At 36.2% G+C, this 19,741-nt stretch overlaps 2 protein-coding genes across 2 annotated transcripts in view; one reads left to right on the forward strand and one right to left on the reverse strand.

Annotated features, from left to right (window-relative positions):
- The window catches only part of LOC124359951, a 31,749-nt gene extending 19,645 nt beyond the window's left edge, over positions 1–12,104 (reverse strand). The window contains exon 1 of the mRNA XM_046813144.1: positions 11,949–12,104. Coding sequence (XP_046669100.1) covers positions 11,949–11,953 — 5 coding nt within the window. The 5' untranslated portion in view covers positions 11,954–12,104. The remainder of the gene's footprint in view (positions 1–11,948) is intronic.
- Positions 1–19,741, forward strand: part of LOC124359950 (coiled-coil domain-containing protein AGAP005037) — a 560,570-nt gene that overhangs the window by 410,947 nt on the left and 129,882 nt on the right.

The following is a 19,741-nucleotide window of genomic DNA, read 5'->3' on the forward strand; positions in this document are numbered from 1 at the left end:
ATATACAGCAAGTCTCCATTGATCCAACGGATGTATTACTAATTTTAAGAATGATTATTGCCTTTTGTAAGGGGTATTTTTAGGGAATTACTTAGACCGCTCAGCCATCATAAAACAGAAGATTATTGGCTTACCGGAAACATTGATTTGGTGTTGCCAATTACAATTTCTTTGAGAGAGATAAGAAACGTTCCAGCAACGTATTTCGTCACCACCTGATCCTGACATACATCGTCAACATTTTTTAGTGACTCCTGAGTGATTGGTGGCCGTGACATTCTTACCTGATTTGCCGTTGTAATCAAGATGGTTCTGGCCAGGATAATCACAGCTAGATACGGTAACTGGGCACATTATTTGGCCTATGGATGGTGGAACGACGTAACACCAGTCACGAGATCTTCATCACTCGCTCTGGTTTCGCTCGACCTTGCAGTTCAACTTTTAAGTTTTCAATACTTCATGTTTAATCCCGCTTTTCAGTTAGATTAATTGAAGTCGAATTTTCTTTCTCGTGTGGTTGGAATAGTTCAATGATACCACTTTTCGGCCGACATTCTACTAAATACCACCTTTATTACTAAATAAAAATTCTGATTTATTCAGTGATTGCTCAAGTTAAATAAATGCATTCATTGGCATAGATTTACGAGATGATCAGACTTTTCAAAGACTTTGGTGATAGAATGAAATGGGAGTAAACTATTGCATTTTTAAAACGACCACTTTGAATTCTATCATGTGAATTGCCAGAAAAAGCAACGTTTATGTTTTTTTAACTCTGATATATTTGTTGCGCTCGAATCTCGATATATTATCGTGACAAATTAATCAAACTTCAGCATCTATTGTATAGTCAACACTCAGCACTATCAGACCAGTAACTAATATTTTATAATTGTTGATATCTCGGTGTTGGTGGCAATGCGCGTTGATCTACCAAAACACATTTGTTGACATTAATTACACCGAACAAACATGACACTTCATTGAATAACACATCGGTGGTAAATGTCCGAAATCGTGTTATTCTTTGCATAATGCATTATCAGTAAGCTCTTGAACAAATGGTCTTGTTATAGTTACACAAACTTTGAAATACAATCGGCATCCAAGTCTCGTCGTAACTGTGCTGTACCTCCCGTGGAGCCTTGTTCCTATACACTTTCACTGAAATTTCCGCGGTCATAACGTGGACTTGTCGACTCCTTGCTTGTGTACTCAACGGCAGTACTTTATTGATGCTCGTGTACTCAACGGCAGTAGTTTATTGAGGAACGCTGCACCGCGCTGCAGTAAACCGCGCGAGTGTGACATAACTAACAGTAGTGTGCGGTGACATACCGACGTAACGTAACCCAGACCGGTGACATACTGACATATAAACAGGTGAGGCCGGTGACCGGTAAGGCGGCAGTAAAGTCGGAAAACCGGTTAAGAATCAATGCACGAATCTTTTTATGGCGGAAGACCCGACGAGTCCAGTTTGCAGACCGTGTCCATACTTGTTCTGAATTATGTTAATTCGTTTATACATTATCTCACTGTAACGCGATATTTGCGCAATACTTTACGGGCCACCGACAACGTTCTGGTAATGGATATTCATGCGAGTCCGGAAAGGAATGGACATGTTTGTAATAGGTCAAATCCTTATTACTAGATAAGAGCTTGACCTATGCAAAAATGTTCAAGATGGAATGTATACTGAATCCGAAGTCTTCAGTCTATAAATGGTTTTTAAATATTTGACCAAAACTAAACGTAACTTTTAGTATATAGACATGTTTTGACTTGGAGGTTTGGAAAACATACAATAAATAAATACTCTCTTTCTCATGATTAAAATCTAAGTTTATAAAGTATTACTTTATTAGCTAAGCGTTAGTGAAGCCTATCGCTTGAGGTGCTGGCAAATATCTTCACGAAGCTTCACTTCTATATATAGGAAAAACCTAGTTCGATGATGGTGCGTGTCTCTTTATGCCATTTGGCTGAGCATCAACAAAATGGTTTTCATTGGTCTTATGGATAACCATGATGATAACGAGAAAATAGCAGAATAAATAAATTTGTAAACTAGTTGAGTACAATCGTATGGCATTTTAACGTGTGACGTAGTAAAATACATGTACCCTAATTATGAAAATGTAAATTTAATTTTAAATTATATTTGAGATATTTTATGAAACTTCATTTTTGCGAATACATGAATGCGATCTATGATGGTTCATGCCCTGCCAAGAGTTATTTAAGCCTATTACTAAATTGGAACAATTTATGATTTTTCAGCCGGGAGATGTAAAAATGATTTCTATATGATTTCCTGTTTATTTGTCTGTCCTTATGACAGCTATAGCATGCAATGAGCTATAGACTTGGAATTTTGCACGTAATCCCGGTGAAGCCCAGAGTACTTCACTGTGGCGGTACTCAAAGTTTGTCAGTAATGTAACTATATTTGTAAATATGTAATACATTACTCATATTTTGTCAAACTTGGATATATTCATACGAATGTTCAAGTTAAAATCAGAATGTTGCAATGCTTTGAGCTATATCGCCCAGACAATGCAAATTTGTATATTTTATTTACTGCTGACTTAATGCTGACAACGATCCTGACAAGGCGATAGTGAAGACATATTCTTTGTACGCAATTAATTACGAGACTATGACAATCGGTGGATGAAAACTACTAAAGCAGAGAGTAATGGCCGTTATTACTCGCGAGTAATTGAATCCCACAAGGTGAATTAATTACGGACTGCGCGTGAGAATGGTTGGAACTTCCAGGACATTTTCAAGCTGCACTTTTACTGCAGAAAGTAGTGAGACCAGTAAAACAATCGGCTCTTCAATTTTATTGCAAAGAGATACGTTGGATTCTTATACTTGATTGTAAAATTGTTAAACCGTATTAAAATTTAGTTAAACGAATTTATATCCAACGCTCTTTTAAGTATAAAAGGGTATTTAACTATGTTAAATTATGTTTTTAAGTGGGTAGATTTTACGCAGTGTAACAAGCCTACGTTGTTTGTAACAAAGAGATTTTACTTCTAGTTTGTTGGCAATTTAAATGAGGCCTGTTAGTAAACACGTCCTCGGAGTAATAAATTCGTCCAAGCCTTGGACCGATAAAGGGAGGCGTGCCGGAACAAAACACACAGCGGAGATCCATGAGTTAACATACATTAGCATCAGGTGAGGGTCAGAGGGGGCATCTCATGATCGGTCACGGTGTTTGTGAGTGAGCTTTCGCGGAGGCACTGATTCACGCCGTGCAGTTTGTGGACGAAATTGATGTTTCCGGCGATGTTCCAAATAAAGACGACTTATTAAGGCCTATACACAAGTTGAAAATTCTAGTCGCCAAATTCTAAGAGGCAGAACTGCCTGGCAACGTTTATTACGGGTGGAAAACGATTTGTTTGTGACGGTCAACAACAGAAACCGTGCACTTAAATTCGCCAAGCGATCTTGTAATGGAGTCATTCACTAATAATGATAATGGAAATTATCAAACCTGCTAACTTTGTCTTCAGAATGGATTAACTTGTAAATAATTGGTGTAATCATCTAAATTGAAAATGTTTTTGGTAATTCATTTGGTATTTAATTTTAAGAATGTACAACAATCAGGGTGTTATGTTTTAGTTGTGATTAACTTTAATTCAAATTAAACAGTTAACCCTTCAAGTGTCAGATGGTTATCTTACAGCCTGTAAAGACGAGGCTGGAGGCTACACACTTTCATAAGTTATAAATAAAAAAATTAATGATAAACCCTCTTTGGTATTATAACTTCATATACAAATATATAGAACACATATTCTATCCTTTAAATACATGCGGTACTTATGTCAGGTTATATAAATTTAATAAATAAATATTGATTATATGAGGAAAAGTATTTTAGAAATACTGAATATCCGTACCGAGCCCAGCTTGTGAGTATTAACCTATGCTTTGTGAGTATTAAACAGTCTTCTCCAGCTTTTAAGGGGAATGGACCAGCGACCATGCTTACATTTAACGTATCTAATACGTCCGTCTGGAGAACATGCTTGGCCCCAGAGTGTCTGGATGACGTCACGAGTGCCTACTCCAAGCCTGCAAACAGTGACCACATCGTCTCCAACAAAACATTCCATTTTTCTACCTTGTGGTATATCATCTTCCAGCGTACATTCTCCTATGGCTGTGGTCGGAATATGCAGCTGTCTCCCAACCCCGCAAATTGCCGTAAAACCACGTTATTGCATTTGATGAGACTTTCCTTTGCTGATGATGTCACCGCCGTTTACAGCCCCAGCTTATACGTGCCTACGGCGACTTTTCACATTTCTTCATCGATTACCGAGCCAAATTGTCGGAAAGGGCTAGGCCTGCCTTTTCCTCTCTGATTGGTGTCAAGGGGTCAGGTCGGAACGAGCATAAAACATCGCCAAAATCTCTTTCATATACAGAACATATTTATTAAAAAAAAAAAAATACTTTCACCTCAGCTGCCTTGTAAAAGTAGGTTTTAATTTAATTCCAGTATGTTTGGTACTGTTCAATGAAATATAACTTCAAGAGATTCACTAACAGATTTTAGTTACGGTATAGTAATTTTTTCATTTCAATTCAGTTACGTATCGAGTACATGTTAACATCACTTAGAACTTCATAGTTTATTTGGAATAATTATGATGTTTATGATGTATATTATATTAAATTTACCTCAAAAGTGAAATTGTATTGCGACTTATACAAGTGGCAGTATAATTTATCTCCTGAACGCTTAAAACTGGCTAACATTATACCTCTGTGTAACTCTTAGATGTTGGAAGAACTGACTAGTCGGCATCCATTGGATTTGACTCTCGTTCCACGATTGTAGCGAATACTATGTTCAAAATATATCTGCATCATTACCTCTTTTTTGTGGTCCTCAATAGGATGCCCAACTTTGATCCAGCCCATTCCTGTAATTGTTTGTAGAATGTTGAAGTTTCTACACTTTTAACTATTTATATTTAGTTTGAAAGTTCTATTCCTGGAGATGATGTGAGGTTCGAACCGTAAGGTGGATGATAGAAATGATGTCTACACGAGTGTATATTATAATGGTATTGGCGTGGGCTTGTTTTACTTTATAAAACCGGCAAAGCACCGATTTCAATCTTTGGGACTTTTAAACACGTTATACTCTTTTTAAAAGATTGGTATTTGAGCAGCCCAGAATAACGTGTGTTACGAAAGGATGTCGAGCTATAGCGACATGTGATGGTTGAGGTTTCTGACAAATAAATCTCTAACTGGATTTGCTTGTAGGCATCCTAATTGGAAAGTGAACTGAACGACGATGCAGTGATTATTTTGTCTCGTTGAATCACTTTCGCCGTGTTAGTGAGAGTCGTGCAGGTGCGATGTGGATGCTCACACCTCATACTGTGCTTGTGATCCATTACCTCAGGGCTGTATTATTGGACACTCATATTGTTCTCCGTGGATATGGATGCTCACACCTCATACTGTGCTTGTGATCCATCACCTCAGGGCTGTACTATTGGACACTCATATTGTTCTCCGTGGATATGGATGCTCACACCTCATACTGTGCTTGTGATCCATCACCTCAGGGCTGTACTATTGGACACTCATATTGTTCTCCGTGGATATGGATGCTCACACCTCATACTCTGCTTGTGATCCATCACCTCAGGGCTGTACTATTGGACACTCATATTGGTCTCCGTGGATATGGATGCTCACACCTCATACCGTGCTTGTGATCCATCACCTCAGGGCTGTACTATTGGACACTCATATTGTTCTCCGTGGATATGGATTGCTCATTTAAAACAACTGTGGTTGTCTATAGCCACTAAGTTCACGGCTTACCCCAAGGTTCCCGCTTAGTCACACTACTGTTGCCATTGAGTTTTAAAATACAACAGTTATAATACATCCGCGTTCTTCGGCTTATACGTAGTGCAGTGGGACTCACGCAAAGCGGATATACTTTTTGTGTGACTCACAAATATGGCGACGTAAAATAACCCAGTTGTGACGAAGCGTAGACTAAATTAGTACCGTTCCTCGAAACGGAATCATTTCTTTTTTTTGTCACGAGTCAGTCTGTCAATTTGAACTTCAGGAAGTGTTCGAATTCATTATATACTCACAAGTATATTGATGTATATGTATGAATTTTTCAGTTCATTTACTATGGTTGAAGGGAAGGGGGAAAGGCGTGAGAAGTTCCTTGAATTTTTGTATGAGCATACGTCATGTTGTACCAATTTCAATGGTTTCTTGAAATATGTGTGCTACGTGTTACTTAATACAAACACTTAAAACTTATTGTTTTGAGCGCTGGTAATTTTGAACGTAATATTTATCACAAGCTAAATCCACGGTTTCTTATCCAAACTTTAAATAATATTTCGTGTTGCCTAATCTTTTGTATTATATGTTTCACAATAGTTTTATCTAATAATAAATATTTATACTTTTAGAGTTAAAAATCAACTAGACAGTCTCAATATTTTCGATATGCAAATATAGTTTTGATTGAGGAATAATATTATTACAGAGTACGATGAAAACAGGTTTAGGAAGTGTGTTTGATATTTCCCTCGGGATTTGAATATGTGACTTCTCGTAGTGAACATTTATATATCATCGACTATAACATCTGAACTCAGAAGTTCAGGTACATGGAAAATTACACTGTAGCTTAGCTACTTTCTGGGTTTGTCAGACTATTAGTAACCTCCCTAAGTAGAAGTCCCAAAAGAAAATAGTTTACACTGATTTCGGACATTTGCCATCGTTATGGGATTGGAATCTATCATCTTCGTCAGGTAGGGAAGGTATTAATACATACAAAAATAAAGAATAGAAAGAAGAAAAGAAGAGAAAGAAAAGGGTTCAAAAATATCCAAAAGCTGTTTGGAGTCTAGTCCAGGCGTTGTTACTGCACAGAATGTATTGACGAAGAGGATAGATTCCAATCCTGGAAACGTTGTGTTATACTTTTGTAACCATAATGATGGCAATTGTTCGAAATCGTGTTATCCTGTCAAACCTTTCTTCGTTAACAACAAACTTTAAACAAAGAGAAGTTTACACTGATGCTTATTTTGGTTTATAAACGCCGCGCGCCGTTGTGTTTCTAACCATTCTTGAATTTCAAGAGAAGCGCCACAGTTGTAGAGTTCTCTTTGACGTGACGTGAGAACTAATTATATTCTGAATTATGACAGAAGACGCACAGCAGGTGCGATAGTGGATGGCTGTCACGGTTGAATGCCCGTCCTCGCAGCTAGTGCTTGCTACAGTAGTTACAGCTGGATAGTTGACCGGCCTCGGCCTTGGCAAGGTCGAGCCCTTGGGCGGGAAAGTTGGCACGAGACTCAGGCGTATGTCACTGCCACGCCCGCCAACAGATTGGTTGATGGGTGACTTCTACAGACAATCGAATCTGTTAACAGGCTGGAGCTCGTGGTTCGTGGTGTACGATGTTTTTATAAGAACACCTCACTTATGAGATACCTATTCACGGTTGCGATACTGTAATTTTGCAAACTCTTCGTACACGAGAAATAACAGTTTTTTTGTGAGAACAATGGGTAATTTACAAACTAAAACATATCCTAAAAATCTACTGAAGACTATTTTTTAGTCTATTCAATCCTTTAAATACATGCGGTGTTAATGTCAATTTATATAAATTTTGCATAACTATTGTGAAGGAAACAGGATTTTCCGGACATTTTCCATCGTTCAGTGAAACAAACAATAAGTAACACGTTTCGAAATCTGTAATCTGATCTCTTCTTCAGGTAAATAACTAACCTAACACATAATTACAAACTAGGTTAAGATAAACAAATCATACCAGAGCGTTATGACGCGCCTATTTCAGGAATCGCAACCACCATGTTGTGTGTCAAATTCACTCAACTCTAATACATGCACTTAATAAAAAGCCAAACACAACACTAATTATTAAAACTGAACTAAATATTGATTATATGAGGTATTTGAAAAGTATTAAAACAATCCTTAATATCTGTACCGAACCCTCAGTTCATGCGTCCTTTCTTTATCAAGTACTACACGTGCTATGTATTAGCAGTACATGCTGTGCTCTTCAAACCTTATTTCAATATATAATAGTTACATGGACAGCATTAATAATTGTAAGGCAAGTAAAAGGATTACAGTAAGTAGAGCATAAATCAATTCATTGAGTAGTGGGTAGTAATCTGACACTCGTGTGTATTTGATTCCAGAGGTAGTGCTTTAGGTAAACAGGTTTAGGGAGATTGTGTGGTTTTAGACGTACGTAATGCATCTACCTGAGCATACATTGAAAAACGTCTCTTTTTACGGCCACTCCGCGTAATACAGTTTTATGAACAGATTTCAAGTAATCTAGATATGGTATGTAGTGCGAACTGCTTTTACTAAATTGTTACTTTATGGATTTCAAAAATGGAGTTATAATACGACAAGTCTGACTGTAAAAATAAGATTTTAATGCCCGTGTGTGGCGAACTGTGTGCTTTAAAGTATGTAACAGGTAGGATTGAGTTTCGGTATTTTTTAGCTTTCTCTAAAAATTCGTAATTAGCCTATGTTGTTGTGTAGTAATGAGCACGAACTGAGCCGTTACTTGTATGAATTAGTAATACTACAAGTAATATTCTCATTGAAATAATAACAGTTGGAAATAACATGAAGATAAAAAAATAACGCTATGTTTGCCCTTCCTTTGAGTTTTGCAATAGAATAATTCATAATAGAGCATTAGCCAGGGTGTGCACTCAAAATATCACACTGACAGTTCACACGACGCTAGTTACATAATATATTACAACTGTCGGTTTTGGGTTTCAACTAATGTATTCCATTGTTCTAAATGTGACACAGGTCAGCAAGTACTCCCATATCATGTTAGGGGTAAGGTTGAGCTTCCATTACGGTAACAATGTTTCTTGTTGAAATAGTTGTACGTAGTCTGTAATCGTATCAAAATAAATCACAGTTTGGCCACAATTTTTAACCATTGCATTGAATTGTGAATGTTTACAAAACATTATTTGTAACATTTTAAAACATTATAAATATACTAATATGTATGCTAAATCTGTTTCTGAAAGGGAAATATATTGTGGTATTTAGGTTTTAAGTAGCACAAGTAATTGGTGAGATTAATTTAATAGGCAACACGACAGAGAATTTTATATGTATACGTGTCTGTTAACTAGCTGAGCGTTAACGAAGCGTATCACTCAGAGCTGGTAAGTTATATTTTGTTTGTTTGTCTGTACGTATCTCTTCCTCAGCATATCTCGAGGATGTTTTGATGGACTTAAAATTTGGTGAATTTTACTTCCATGGGATTTGGCTATAAACCTAAAAGACTGATACATCGTAATGTGAAAAATCATGAAATTAAGTCTTTTTTTAGTGTATCATGCACTTTAATTCTTTTTCAAAAATGTATAAACAACATGATCGTTTCTTACGTTTGTTTGTTAACTTGATTATTTTTAATCTTTCACTTCATTACCGCCCTACTGAACTAATTTTGCTCTAGGTATACTTTTTGTAACTATAATCAAACACCAAACTAAAAATTATCGAGCATATCCAAGGTTTAGCGCAGAAAACTCAAACCTAGATGCCCCACTGAGGTTAGTGACTAAGGCCAATCGATATAACTCATTAGTGTTGTGCAAGTTTCCATAAATGATAGTTCCTAACTGTAGACTTAAAATCGCATCGCACTTTGAACTGTGTTTTAGTGGAACTGCTGTGTTAAATTTTTCTCTGGTGTATAGCGTCTTGTTGCTATAGTAGCATCACAATGTATACAGAGGGAGTAAAGTATGTGTATACAATATTAAATTAAGATCCTTAGTTTTTGCGCTCCATAAAACACACTTTGACTAACAACTATGATTTTCAAGCTTTCTACATAACATCTAATTAAACCAAACATCTTAATTTTCCATGTTAGATGTATAAGGGTCGTACAAATAGGTATAGCAACGCGATATAAGTATATCAATAAGAAATACCACGAACACAGTAACAAAAGTGAGTTTGAATTTGTATTTGAATAGCGAGCAATCAAGTAAGGTTGAAGGTTGCGTTTGTGCCCGATCAGTATAAATATCTGGATACAACCAGAAGGAAGTGCGGGAAACGTGCTCTAGCATGGACGTGCGGGCGGGGTCCTAGGGCCAGGGCGAGCCTGTGCGGTGTGCAGTGTGTGCTCGTCCATCAGGGCTCAGATCTTGTAATCCCCTTATCTGATCCGACATCACTAATTACACTCCAACATCTTGCTCCTATCGCCTCCTTATTGGGTGGTTGCATCCTGGCATTTTTCTTGCCCAACACGGATTGAAAGTGATCAATGGTAATTGATTGGATGGTATACACGATTCTTGTAATTTAAATTAAGGGTAATGAATAGTTCTATTTATATATTTTTTTCTTTGAAATTATCATAGTATTATGATAAGAATGGATTTAATATTTTGTTTTTCATTTAATGATTAATTCTTTAATACAGTTCAAATATAATTAATCTCCTTAAGAAAAGGGGCGGAATGATCGTGCCAAACCCCATGGTACTACCGATCTGAACCCACTCTGGTAAAAAGTGATGTGTTACAATATCAATTTCTTTTTTCAAGACGGTCCTACATATCAAAGGAATCTTAACGAATCTTGAAATAGTTATTCCATAGACTTATCCTCAAGATAAAGGTCCAATTTATAACTAAGAAAGTAGAAGTAAACTGATATTCACGAAACTTTAATGAGTAATATCGAACTTAAAGTGGGATTAATTAAATCCTTTTGTCCATATTGAGGTCCTGTTAACAGCAATAATGAACAGCACTGTTCTGGAAGCTTTGTTAATGAAGAAACCTGTTAAAACTTGCTATCGTGATTTATTGGTACATTTTAAGTTTGAGATATGATTTGAAACCAATTATTCGTTAATCCGAAGGGTGGGGGGAGTCAGTACAACACAATGTTGAGAGTTTTGATAAAAAGTACTTCGATCACATACAAAATAATTTTAACCTGTAAAATCTTTATTTCTAATTTAAGTTTCATGCTATACAACTTAAAATCCCCGATTATTCTCTTTCATTTACGTTTGCATGTTCATCTGATTGAAACATTATTGTTCTTATTTTTCCTCCACCTTTTGTACAATGAAACTATTTACTTCTTATAAGATAGTAAATTAAAATAAATAACTGTTTTAGTTTTTTTAATTACTACAACATTCCAAAACAACACATAGATTCTTCAGCAGTTGAGCTAATGATAGAAGTGTTAGTTATAATGTATAGTGGTGAAAAATGAATTAACAATTTTTCCAATGTAACAGAAGCCACGTGTTATGTGTATTAAGGATGAATATTCTCTTGTCACTCATTAAATAATTGCCCACTTCAGTTCCGCTTCGTGCGGTCAAACTTCTTCCAAAAATATTTCCGTTCCTGGGTACAAAAATAATTATTGGGTATATGAGAGTTTTAACAACTTGCCTGTTGTTTACGTTTAAAAAATATGTTTACCTTTACAACACGTATACCATACAGTTGTTTTATACTCTTCAAACTTCTATTTACGACTAAGATGGCTTATTTAGTTACCATAATTAAAAAATTCGGTTATTTAATATACAATCTTGTACTGTTTTGTAATATTTACATGTAATAATACTTATTTTAGATGAGAAATATTTTAAAGAGTAATTCTGTATTTTAATCATCAATCTAGGGACAAATGTAATTTGAGCATCGAAATGAATGTTCAGTTTTTCTTCTGTTTACTAAAAATATTTTTAACTGATGAAGATCTCCATCCAAGGAATGTAGATGTCCTTCACTATTGTAATGTGGATACGGACTTACCTCATGTCGAGAGTAGTATCCAGAGTAGCTGAGGGAGAGATGAGTAGACCAGAGCACGGACCACAGCTGACTGAGCGACTCTACGTCGGCTCTCGGAGAACACTTTCACCGTCCGTCAGTCTGAGTCAGGCAGGCCCTACGCCACTCGGCTGTCTGGCTAGACACACCCCTACAGTCCTCTCAGCCACTGTTATGGTGGGATATATGCCGTATACGCATTGGAGACTTAAACAGTCGGTCAAACTGAAGTCGTTTTACTTTCCTCTGCAACGATAAAAAATATATATATATATATCGTGCACAACAAATTTATAAATAGTTAATCATTCAAAAACTTTGTAATATTCGCTGTTTTATAATTCCGCAGAATACAATGTTCTGTTAGCCTATAAGAAACACAATGGTTAGTGCTGCTAATGTACGAAACTTAATGTGGAGTCCAAATAAGTAAGTGATGAAGGGATTGAAAATCAAATAAATCCGATACACTTTAGGAAAATGTAACAATAAACCTGTACAAATGGTAAAACTGAAGTACTAGACATGCATAGTGAACAACTAATCTAGTCATTATACAGTTTGGATTTTAGGTTACAAATTTATAAAAATCTAAAGGAAATAAATAGGTTTTTGCCCTCTTCTTAGAAGGTATAGTAGCATAGTGTAATTTATCATAGTCAAATTAAGAACATGAAACAGGCAAAACACACCACAATATGAGTATCACGCTTTAATATAAATTATGTAAAAGAGTAATGATCTTGATTATTTTTATTGGGTGTGTTTACGTGCTCTGTATAATTTTGTGAATATTACAGTAGACTGATCATTAGAAGGTTTTATTTGCTTCAGCACCTAAAGGGTGCCGTCTGTCTTTAACGGTTCCTGTAGGCACTTACTAAACTCCTATGCTCTTTGTTCTACATTCTCTTTGCTAAAGGATTCGGGACCACTAATCAGTATTACTTCAGCCCCTGCAGGGCTTTCTAGCTTTCATTGGCTCTTCCTTATTTTAAATTGAGTTAAATGAAACCCTTCCTTCCCCATATTCTTCATTCTTGGAGCCAACCATGGTTCATCTCAGGTTTTGCGTTTCATGATCCCCCTCATCATTTTTATGTTGTCTCCCCAGGCGTCTTCATTCTGCAACATTCTATTAACTATATTTCCTGCTGTCATGTGCTGCCTATCGTCGCCTCTCTCTGGCTGCCATTCGTTATATGCAAACAGACGTGCTCTGCTGTGTCATTACTCTAGCTAGTATCAGTACTCACATTCTACAGTTTGAATTTTCCCTATACCCTAGAAAACTATGAAAACCACTTTAAAACTAAGTGGCATAGTAGTCCGTGAGGCCATGTTTAGATTTAACCCATGACTTTAGGTCGGGAAGACCCTTTTGGCCTAATCTCCCTTTTCTGCAGACACCCCTCTCTTGCCATTTTCTCAAGAGCTGTGCCCTGGCGCCTTCCTTTCCTATACTATCATGGACCTCCGATCTTTCTCTCCAACAGCCCCATTAGAGACAGAACTGCTATTTCAAATGCTAGTGGATACTGTTCTATATCCGATACACACTTTCAGTCCCACCTTTCGCAACAAACTCTCTAACTACTGTTGTTCTTACGGACCGGTTCCAAACTGGTGCAGGATACAACACCATCGAGACAACATATATGGGAGTAACCAGAAATAGTAATTATGTAATGATACATTGACCACGAGAGTTAGGAGACCTACAGTATTTAATGTCCAACAGATTCTTGGATATTGGTTTGGAACAACAAAAGATTTCTGTTACAATCGATGGTTATAGACGGGTGTTTTTATGTGGACCTTACGAACCATGAGAAGTATGAAGGTATACACAGTATACATTGGCTCACATGGGTGCTGTTTAATTGATCTCACAATCGTGGTAAAGGATTTCACCATCCTTCAAATTTATGGAAGCTTCTATAACAGAAAGGAAATTTAGCTGTAAATACAATCTCTATCAAGAAAACGAAATAGTTCTAATTTTAAACTATATATAATTGGGAATTGAGGTAGTAACTCTTAATGGCATTTACTAAAGTAAAGATATGAGTATAAGATTATAACTAAATCAAACAAACAAAAACGTAGAATGGTGAGAAGGGTTGATTCAATGCAAATATTGAGTTCAGCCCCAATTCACCTCCCGCTCATTGCAGGTTCTTAAATCTGGCACTATCATGGATTCCAATCCTGAAATCTGGAGTCCGTATCTTTAGAGATCCAAAAAAGGTAGGTGACGAAGAAGTTCAAAACTAACCCTTAGCATCGTTTCGACATCAGATACGTCTAGACTACAAGACACATATGTGTGATTTACCCAGCACTGAGCGGAAAGTGAAATGAAGCTAAACTCAAACTCGCAAACAAACACGTTTTGGCAGTTTGAGAAGATCAGTGCAACACTGCATTTTGATTAGTCTCTAGAAAGCCAGTATGGCATGTGTGAAAGTGAAATATTAGTGCAAGAAGAAGCGCGGTTCAGCGGGCCGCTGTAATGAGGCTGTACCGAAGCCATTAACTTCGTGCATTGGTCACGGCTACCTGTTAGAAATTGGTTACTGACTGAGCTATTCGCCTAAAATCAAGTACTTCTAAACAGTGAAGACATGTAGGGCGCTGTGTGACTTTATGTTTGTGGGGATACCGAAATAATCCTTTAGCAACATTTACGGACTGGATGAAGTGCATTATGCAGACACACAGAGTATTATGAATGGTACATCTTCACGTGTTACAGTGGTTAATGCCCAAGTTAAGTAGAGACATATGGTTATTATGATGAGTGTCGTACGTAGGGTGGAGGAGGTAACGGTGCTAGCTAGTCGCAGTTTGATTGAAAAGCACCAAAAACCGGTTATTTGCTTTATGTATTTAAATACATAAATCAATAAGTTAAATTTTATTGAAGTGAAAACTTCTTTAGGCGCGTTGAGCGTTTTGGTAGAGGGTAAAATCCTCGGTTCGCGTCACCGACATGCTAATGATACTAACCTGCATGAAAAAGTCAGTCTCGCTGTGTTTTTTAACCGTAGACTTGGCCGCGAACTACTAACCTGCATGAAAAAAGTCAGTCTCGCTGTGTTAAAACTGTCCCGGCGGAGTATGAAAACAGACTGCGAAAATCAGTGACCTTTACGGCTCCCTCTCGCGATTTAAAAGTGAAGCCAATGTCGTACAATTCTGTAAGATGCGTCAAATTAAAGCTCTTAATATTGGCAATCTATTGGTTACATTTTTTAATATTAAAAAAATTTCGAAATAATTTTGATTATTGTTTACATTTTACATAGCGTTTACAATGACAAGAAAAAAGTAGTAAGCGAGGATTTTTTTTATTTTTTGGTCAGACAAAATTTGTCAGCGAGAAAGTTGTGTGAAAATAGATGAATATTTTTTTTGTAATTTATCATTTTTTTATTGGAAGTTTAGTTTAGCCTGTAGTAGCGTATGAAGTGATGAGTGAACGTTTCTGCCGGAACTGTAGTTGGCGCATTGGCTCACTGATACCGTATTAACTCAATAAATTAGTTTATTGTGTAATAAAAATACCTTTACGAAAGAACCAAGTTAATTTAACTAATTTATTAGTTTTAAAAATATTGTGGGTTTAATTGTTATTGCAATTATATACTTTATCCGTAGCAATAACTGTATTATTTACAACGGTGTTCAACTCACTGTTGTTCACTCGGTGTTTACTCACTTGTATTCTATGTTTAACTAACTATTAATATTGAGCAATTACAACATATTTTTATACAGATAAATGAATAATGAAAACAACGAATATATTTTTAAACATTTTTTAATATTTGTACGAATATTTGTATTTAAAATTTAGCATTATTCATTTTAATTATGTTTTTAATATTTAACCTCTTCATCATGAAATGAGTATTATTACGGTATAAGATTTATCTTACTAGCGTGGTAAAATATATTTCTAGTTATTTGATAATATTTTTTCGTGGATTTTAAAATTGGAAAATTAAAAACGCGTCACATTTACAATTACAGATGTACTGCTACTATAACGTATTGTTAATTACTCTCAATTTAATAGTTCCGTTTTCACTTCTATCGGCAGTCCCACGACTGCTACTGTTTTTGTCACCTCTACTGGTTATTTTGTGTTAATTTTCAAACTCACGCGTTAAACTTTTTTGATCCGTAAATACATTCAGGTTCAGCTCTCTTTTTTTCCGTAAAATAAATTCTACGTAAGCCTCTAGCTTGGACCACTTTATTAAACATAAAGAAGAATGAAATATGTTACACATGTAAATTCATAATGAGTTATTTTCTGCAGTTACGTTTTTTGTTAATAATTATGCTTTGTACTCTCGGACAGCATAGACACCATGATGACAGGCCTGTTTTGTAATAGGCGACCATCTCTATCTAAGTCCTGTAAGAAAAATATAAACTCTTAAACACTGTTATGACCTTACTTTTCCTCGCAGTATAAAACGAGATAATAGTAATACGCATCGAAACGTTCCAATATTATGATTGTTTAGAAATGACTTCAAACATTTTTATGTTTTACGATAAGTTCAAGTAAATTCAAGAAATGATTGTATTAGTCACGTTAGGGGGAAGTACACACATTTGTATTCAGTATTCTAAGAGTGGTGAGACGATTATGCGATCAAAACTACCGATACCGGTTTAAAAGTGTTTGAGGTTAAACATAGATCTTATGCTCGAGATCGTTTCAGTACAGCCGAAGTGAAGATGGATGGTATAGCACTCTGCGGTAATCAGGCAGTTCTAATGAACTTTGTCATAATAATAATAAATCTTTATTGTGTTCACAATTTAAGCAAATTGTATACAATCGTCAATATACATGTATTAAAATGAATTAAACTTTATAAATCAATTTAAATGCTTGCCATTTAAATCATTAAAAAGTTTTTAGTCATGGTTTTAGCTGTCATACTACTCCGTATACTCCTACTTTTGTCAACTTATTTATACTCGCATCCCCACATTGAGCTCTTTCTCAAGTCAACAGGCAGTTTAAGGATCCGATAAACATTTTACTCTTCTTAAAACAGTTTATTTGATTGTCTATTAACGAATTTAAGAAATTTTAATTACGTAAAAATATGTTCTTGTTGTCCTACGCAAGATTAGGCCTACATTTAATCCTAGGGAGAAGTACCGAATTACAGCGATAAATGTTACCCAGGCTCGCGCGGACTCCCCGGTCCTCGAGTATCGGTCACGGTTCTATGGAACGAATCGCTCCCCGCGTCACCGTCGCGCGCCTCGGCTGGGCCAAGTAGTGATTATAGCAGCCCGTCAATTTGTGCGCCCGTTTCAATTTACTACGTTTTAAACGTGTGGATAAACGTAGCTGAAAGTGGCCCTTGACTTCCTAGTGGTTTTCTCGTTTCGGTATCTTCTGACCAAGTGTTGATTGATTCTCACCTATTGCCTCAGTTTTGATTAACACTTGTAGAGAGTTGTGGTGATGGACTAATACCAGGTTTACAACCTCCAACTTGTTTTTCGTAATAAATTTAAATATAAATAGAATGAGCTAGAAATATTACATTCTTTAACGTAATAGGGTCTTTTACAAAATATACTTAAGTAGAAATATTTGCATTGTAATATATAGGTATCAAAATTATTAAATCGTGCAGTTATTAACGAATATAAAAGTCCTTATTTTTACATTTCAATTACGCTAAAGTCATTTTAAAACAAATTTCTCATCCTATCAATTTTTATTCTCTAACTGAATTAAAAATGACACATAAACAAAGAATTAACATATTCAGCATGAACCGTCAGCTTGGAGCCTCCGAAGGGAAATTGTTACATTTTTTGCAACTTGATTTCTTCTTTCAATCTTATGTGAATTTTGGGTTATACATCAGAAATGGGTTATTACAGAAATAGGTCACGGTAATGGAACTTCGACAATGTTACAGGTCCCAAAATATACAACAGAGTTAGTTAATTTTGTTGTATGAATAACAACCATGGAGGTTGATAGTTTCAAAACGTGGAGTTTATGGTTGGTTGATCTGGAAACCGTTTCCAGACTTCTCCAAGGCAAACAGCACGACCTAAATCGTGGACGATTTCGTGAATCATATAAATTCAATGGGGTTAGTTTGCCACTTCTGTATATCTCAATTGTTATTACATCGCTATTTCTAATAAGCTCCTTATAGCGTTTCTGGTAATGAAATACGTCATGGACGCTACAGGATGAATAGCACTATTACATTAATCGCTCTGTTGCGTCGTTCTGCAGGAGTCAATGGGCAGAACAGCACAGGTGCCAGCCACGACCCCTGAGGTACTCCACCCACACCACTGTTACTGTATAGTCTATTGTTTATTGTCTCTGTGTCTCTAAACAGCCATTGTGCCGCGTGTATACCCTGCCTCCTATATAGAATCGGGACAATGCGCCGTGATATCACCCGAGCCTCGCCAACTGCTCCGCCGAGGTCGCTCTCCTCCCCTTGTCTCCTGTCGTTAGCCGCTTTCTGGCCTCGTTGGAGATCCTACAATGACTCTTTGTGAATATGTGATTAATTCTATAATGAGACCAACAAAGACATGGCTGTGTTGCAAGTTATTAAAAATCTGGGCCAAATGAAGAGGCCTAATTGGTTGTATAGTTGATGAAATGTCGGTTAAGACAGCAATACTTATCATTATGTAAAGAATATAATTCTAAAGAACTTCAACTTCAACAAAAAAGAAAGTTGCTTTTAGAGAAATGCAGTGTTTATACGGTGATATGTATAAACCATGTTTATATGTTTTACTGTATGTATAAATTTGTTAGACAAGTTGTGTGTAGGGAAAGTACTACTTATGACTCGGTGAATGTTGCTCTACGCGGTCCAAGTCAACCAGCATAACCTGTGTGTGTGTGTGTGTGTGTGTGTGTGTTTGTTCTCTCTCAGCAGGACAATGCCTAAGGTCTTCTAGTAAAGTTCGGTTTTGCTTTGGCGTTACTTTCATCCTGAGCAAGGCTTTCATAAACCGGTACCTCGCTTTCCTAAACATCCTCCACGTTAATGGTTGACAATTATAGTCCGGGAACTGGTCCAACAACACTTGCTATATAGTCAAAATTCTGGTTTTATATGTATGAACTTGCCTTGTAAACGTGTTTTCTCCAATTAAACTGATTTTCTTAATTCGGCGAGATCTTTATAAGTTATAATGTTAGATTTCTTATTACTCAAGTTAAATTATTAAAAGTTATTATTTTGTATAATGAAAATTTGGGACTACCTGGATTACTGGATTTGAGTTAGCAGTAGGACAGAATTCAACCAAATATAACGAAAAGGGAGGTGACCATCTACCACTTAGTAAAGACGAACAAGACCTTTTTAGTTAAAAGTTAGAGGTAATTTTTGAACATGTTTGGCGATCCAGTTGAACTTTTTATCAAATTTAGACTATGATATGTAGAATATTGTTTACATTGCCATAAAACAATAAATAAAATAGCAAAAAGGGGATTTAAATATAAAGGAGAGACAGGAAGAAAGTGCTGACACAAAAAATATTGATTTAATCATTCATTTCCCACACAAGGAAAAGTGGAGGATCATTTAACCATTCTCAACAGTTCTGGTGCTCGATTTGTCTTTGAAGAACTCTGACCCTGATTCTCCGGAATAGGATGGAAGTAAGATCAAAATGTAACTAAAACGTAGCGCTTGGGTCGACTGGACATCTCGCAATATAATATCGTGCTAAACGAG

Source organism: Homalodisca vitripennis, chromosome 4 (assembly GCF_021130785.1).
Source record: "Homalodisca vitripennis isolate AUS2020 chromosome 4, UT_GWSS_2.1, whole genome shotgun sequence".
In the NCBI taxonomy this organism is placed as follows: domain Eukaryota; kingdom Metazoa; phylum Arthropoda; class Insecta; order Hemiptera; family Cicadellidae; genus Homalodisca; species Homalodisca vitripennis.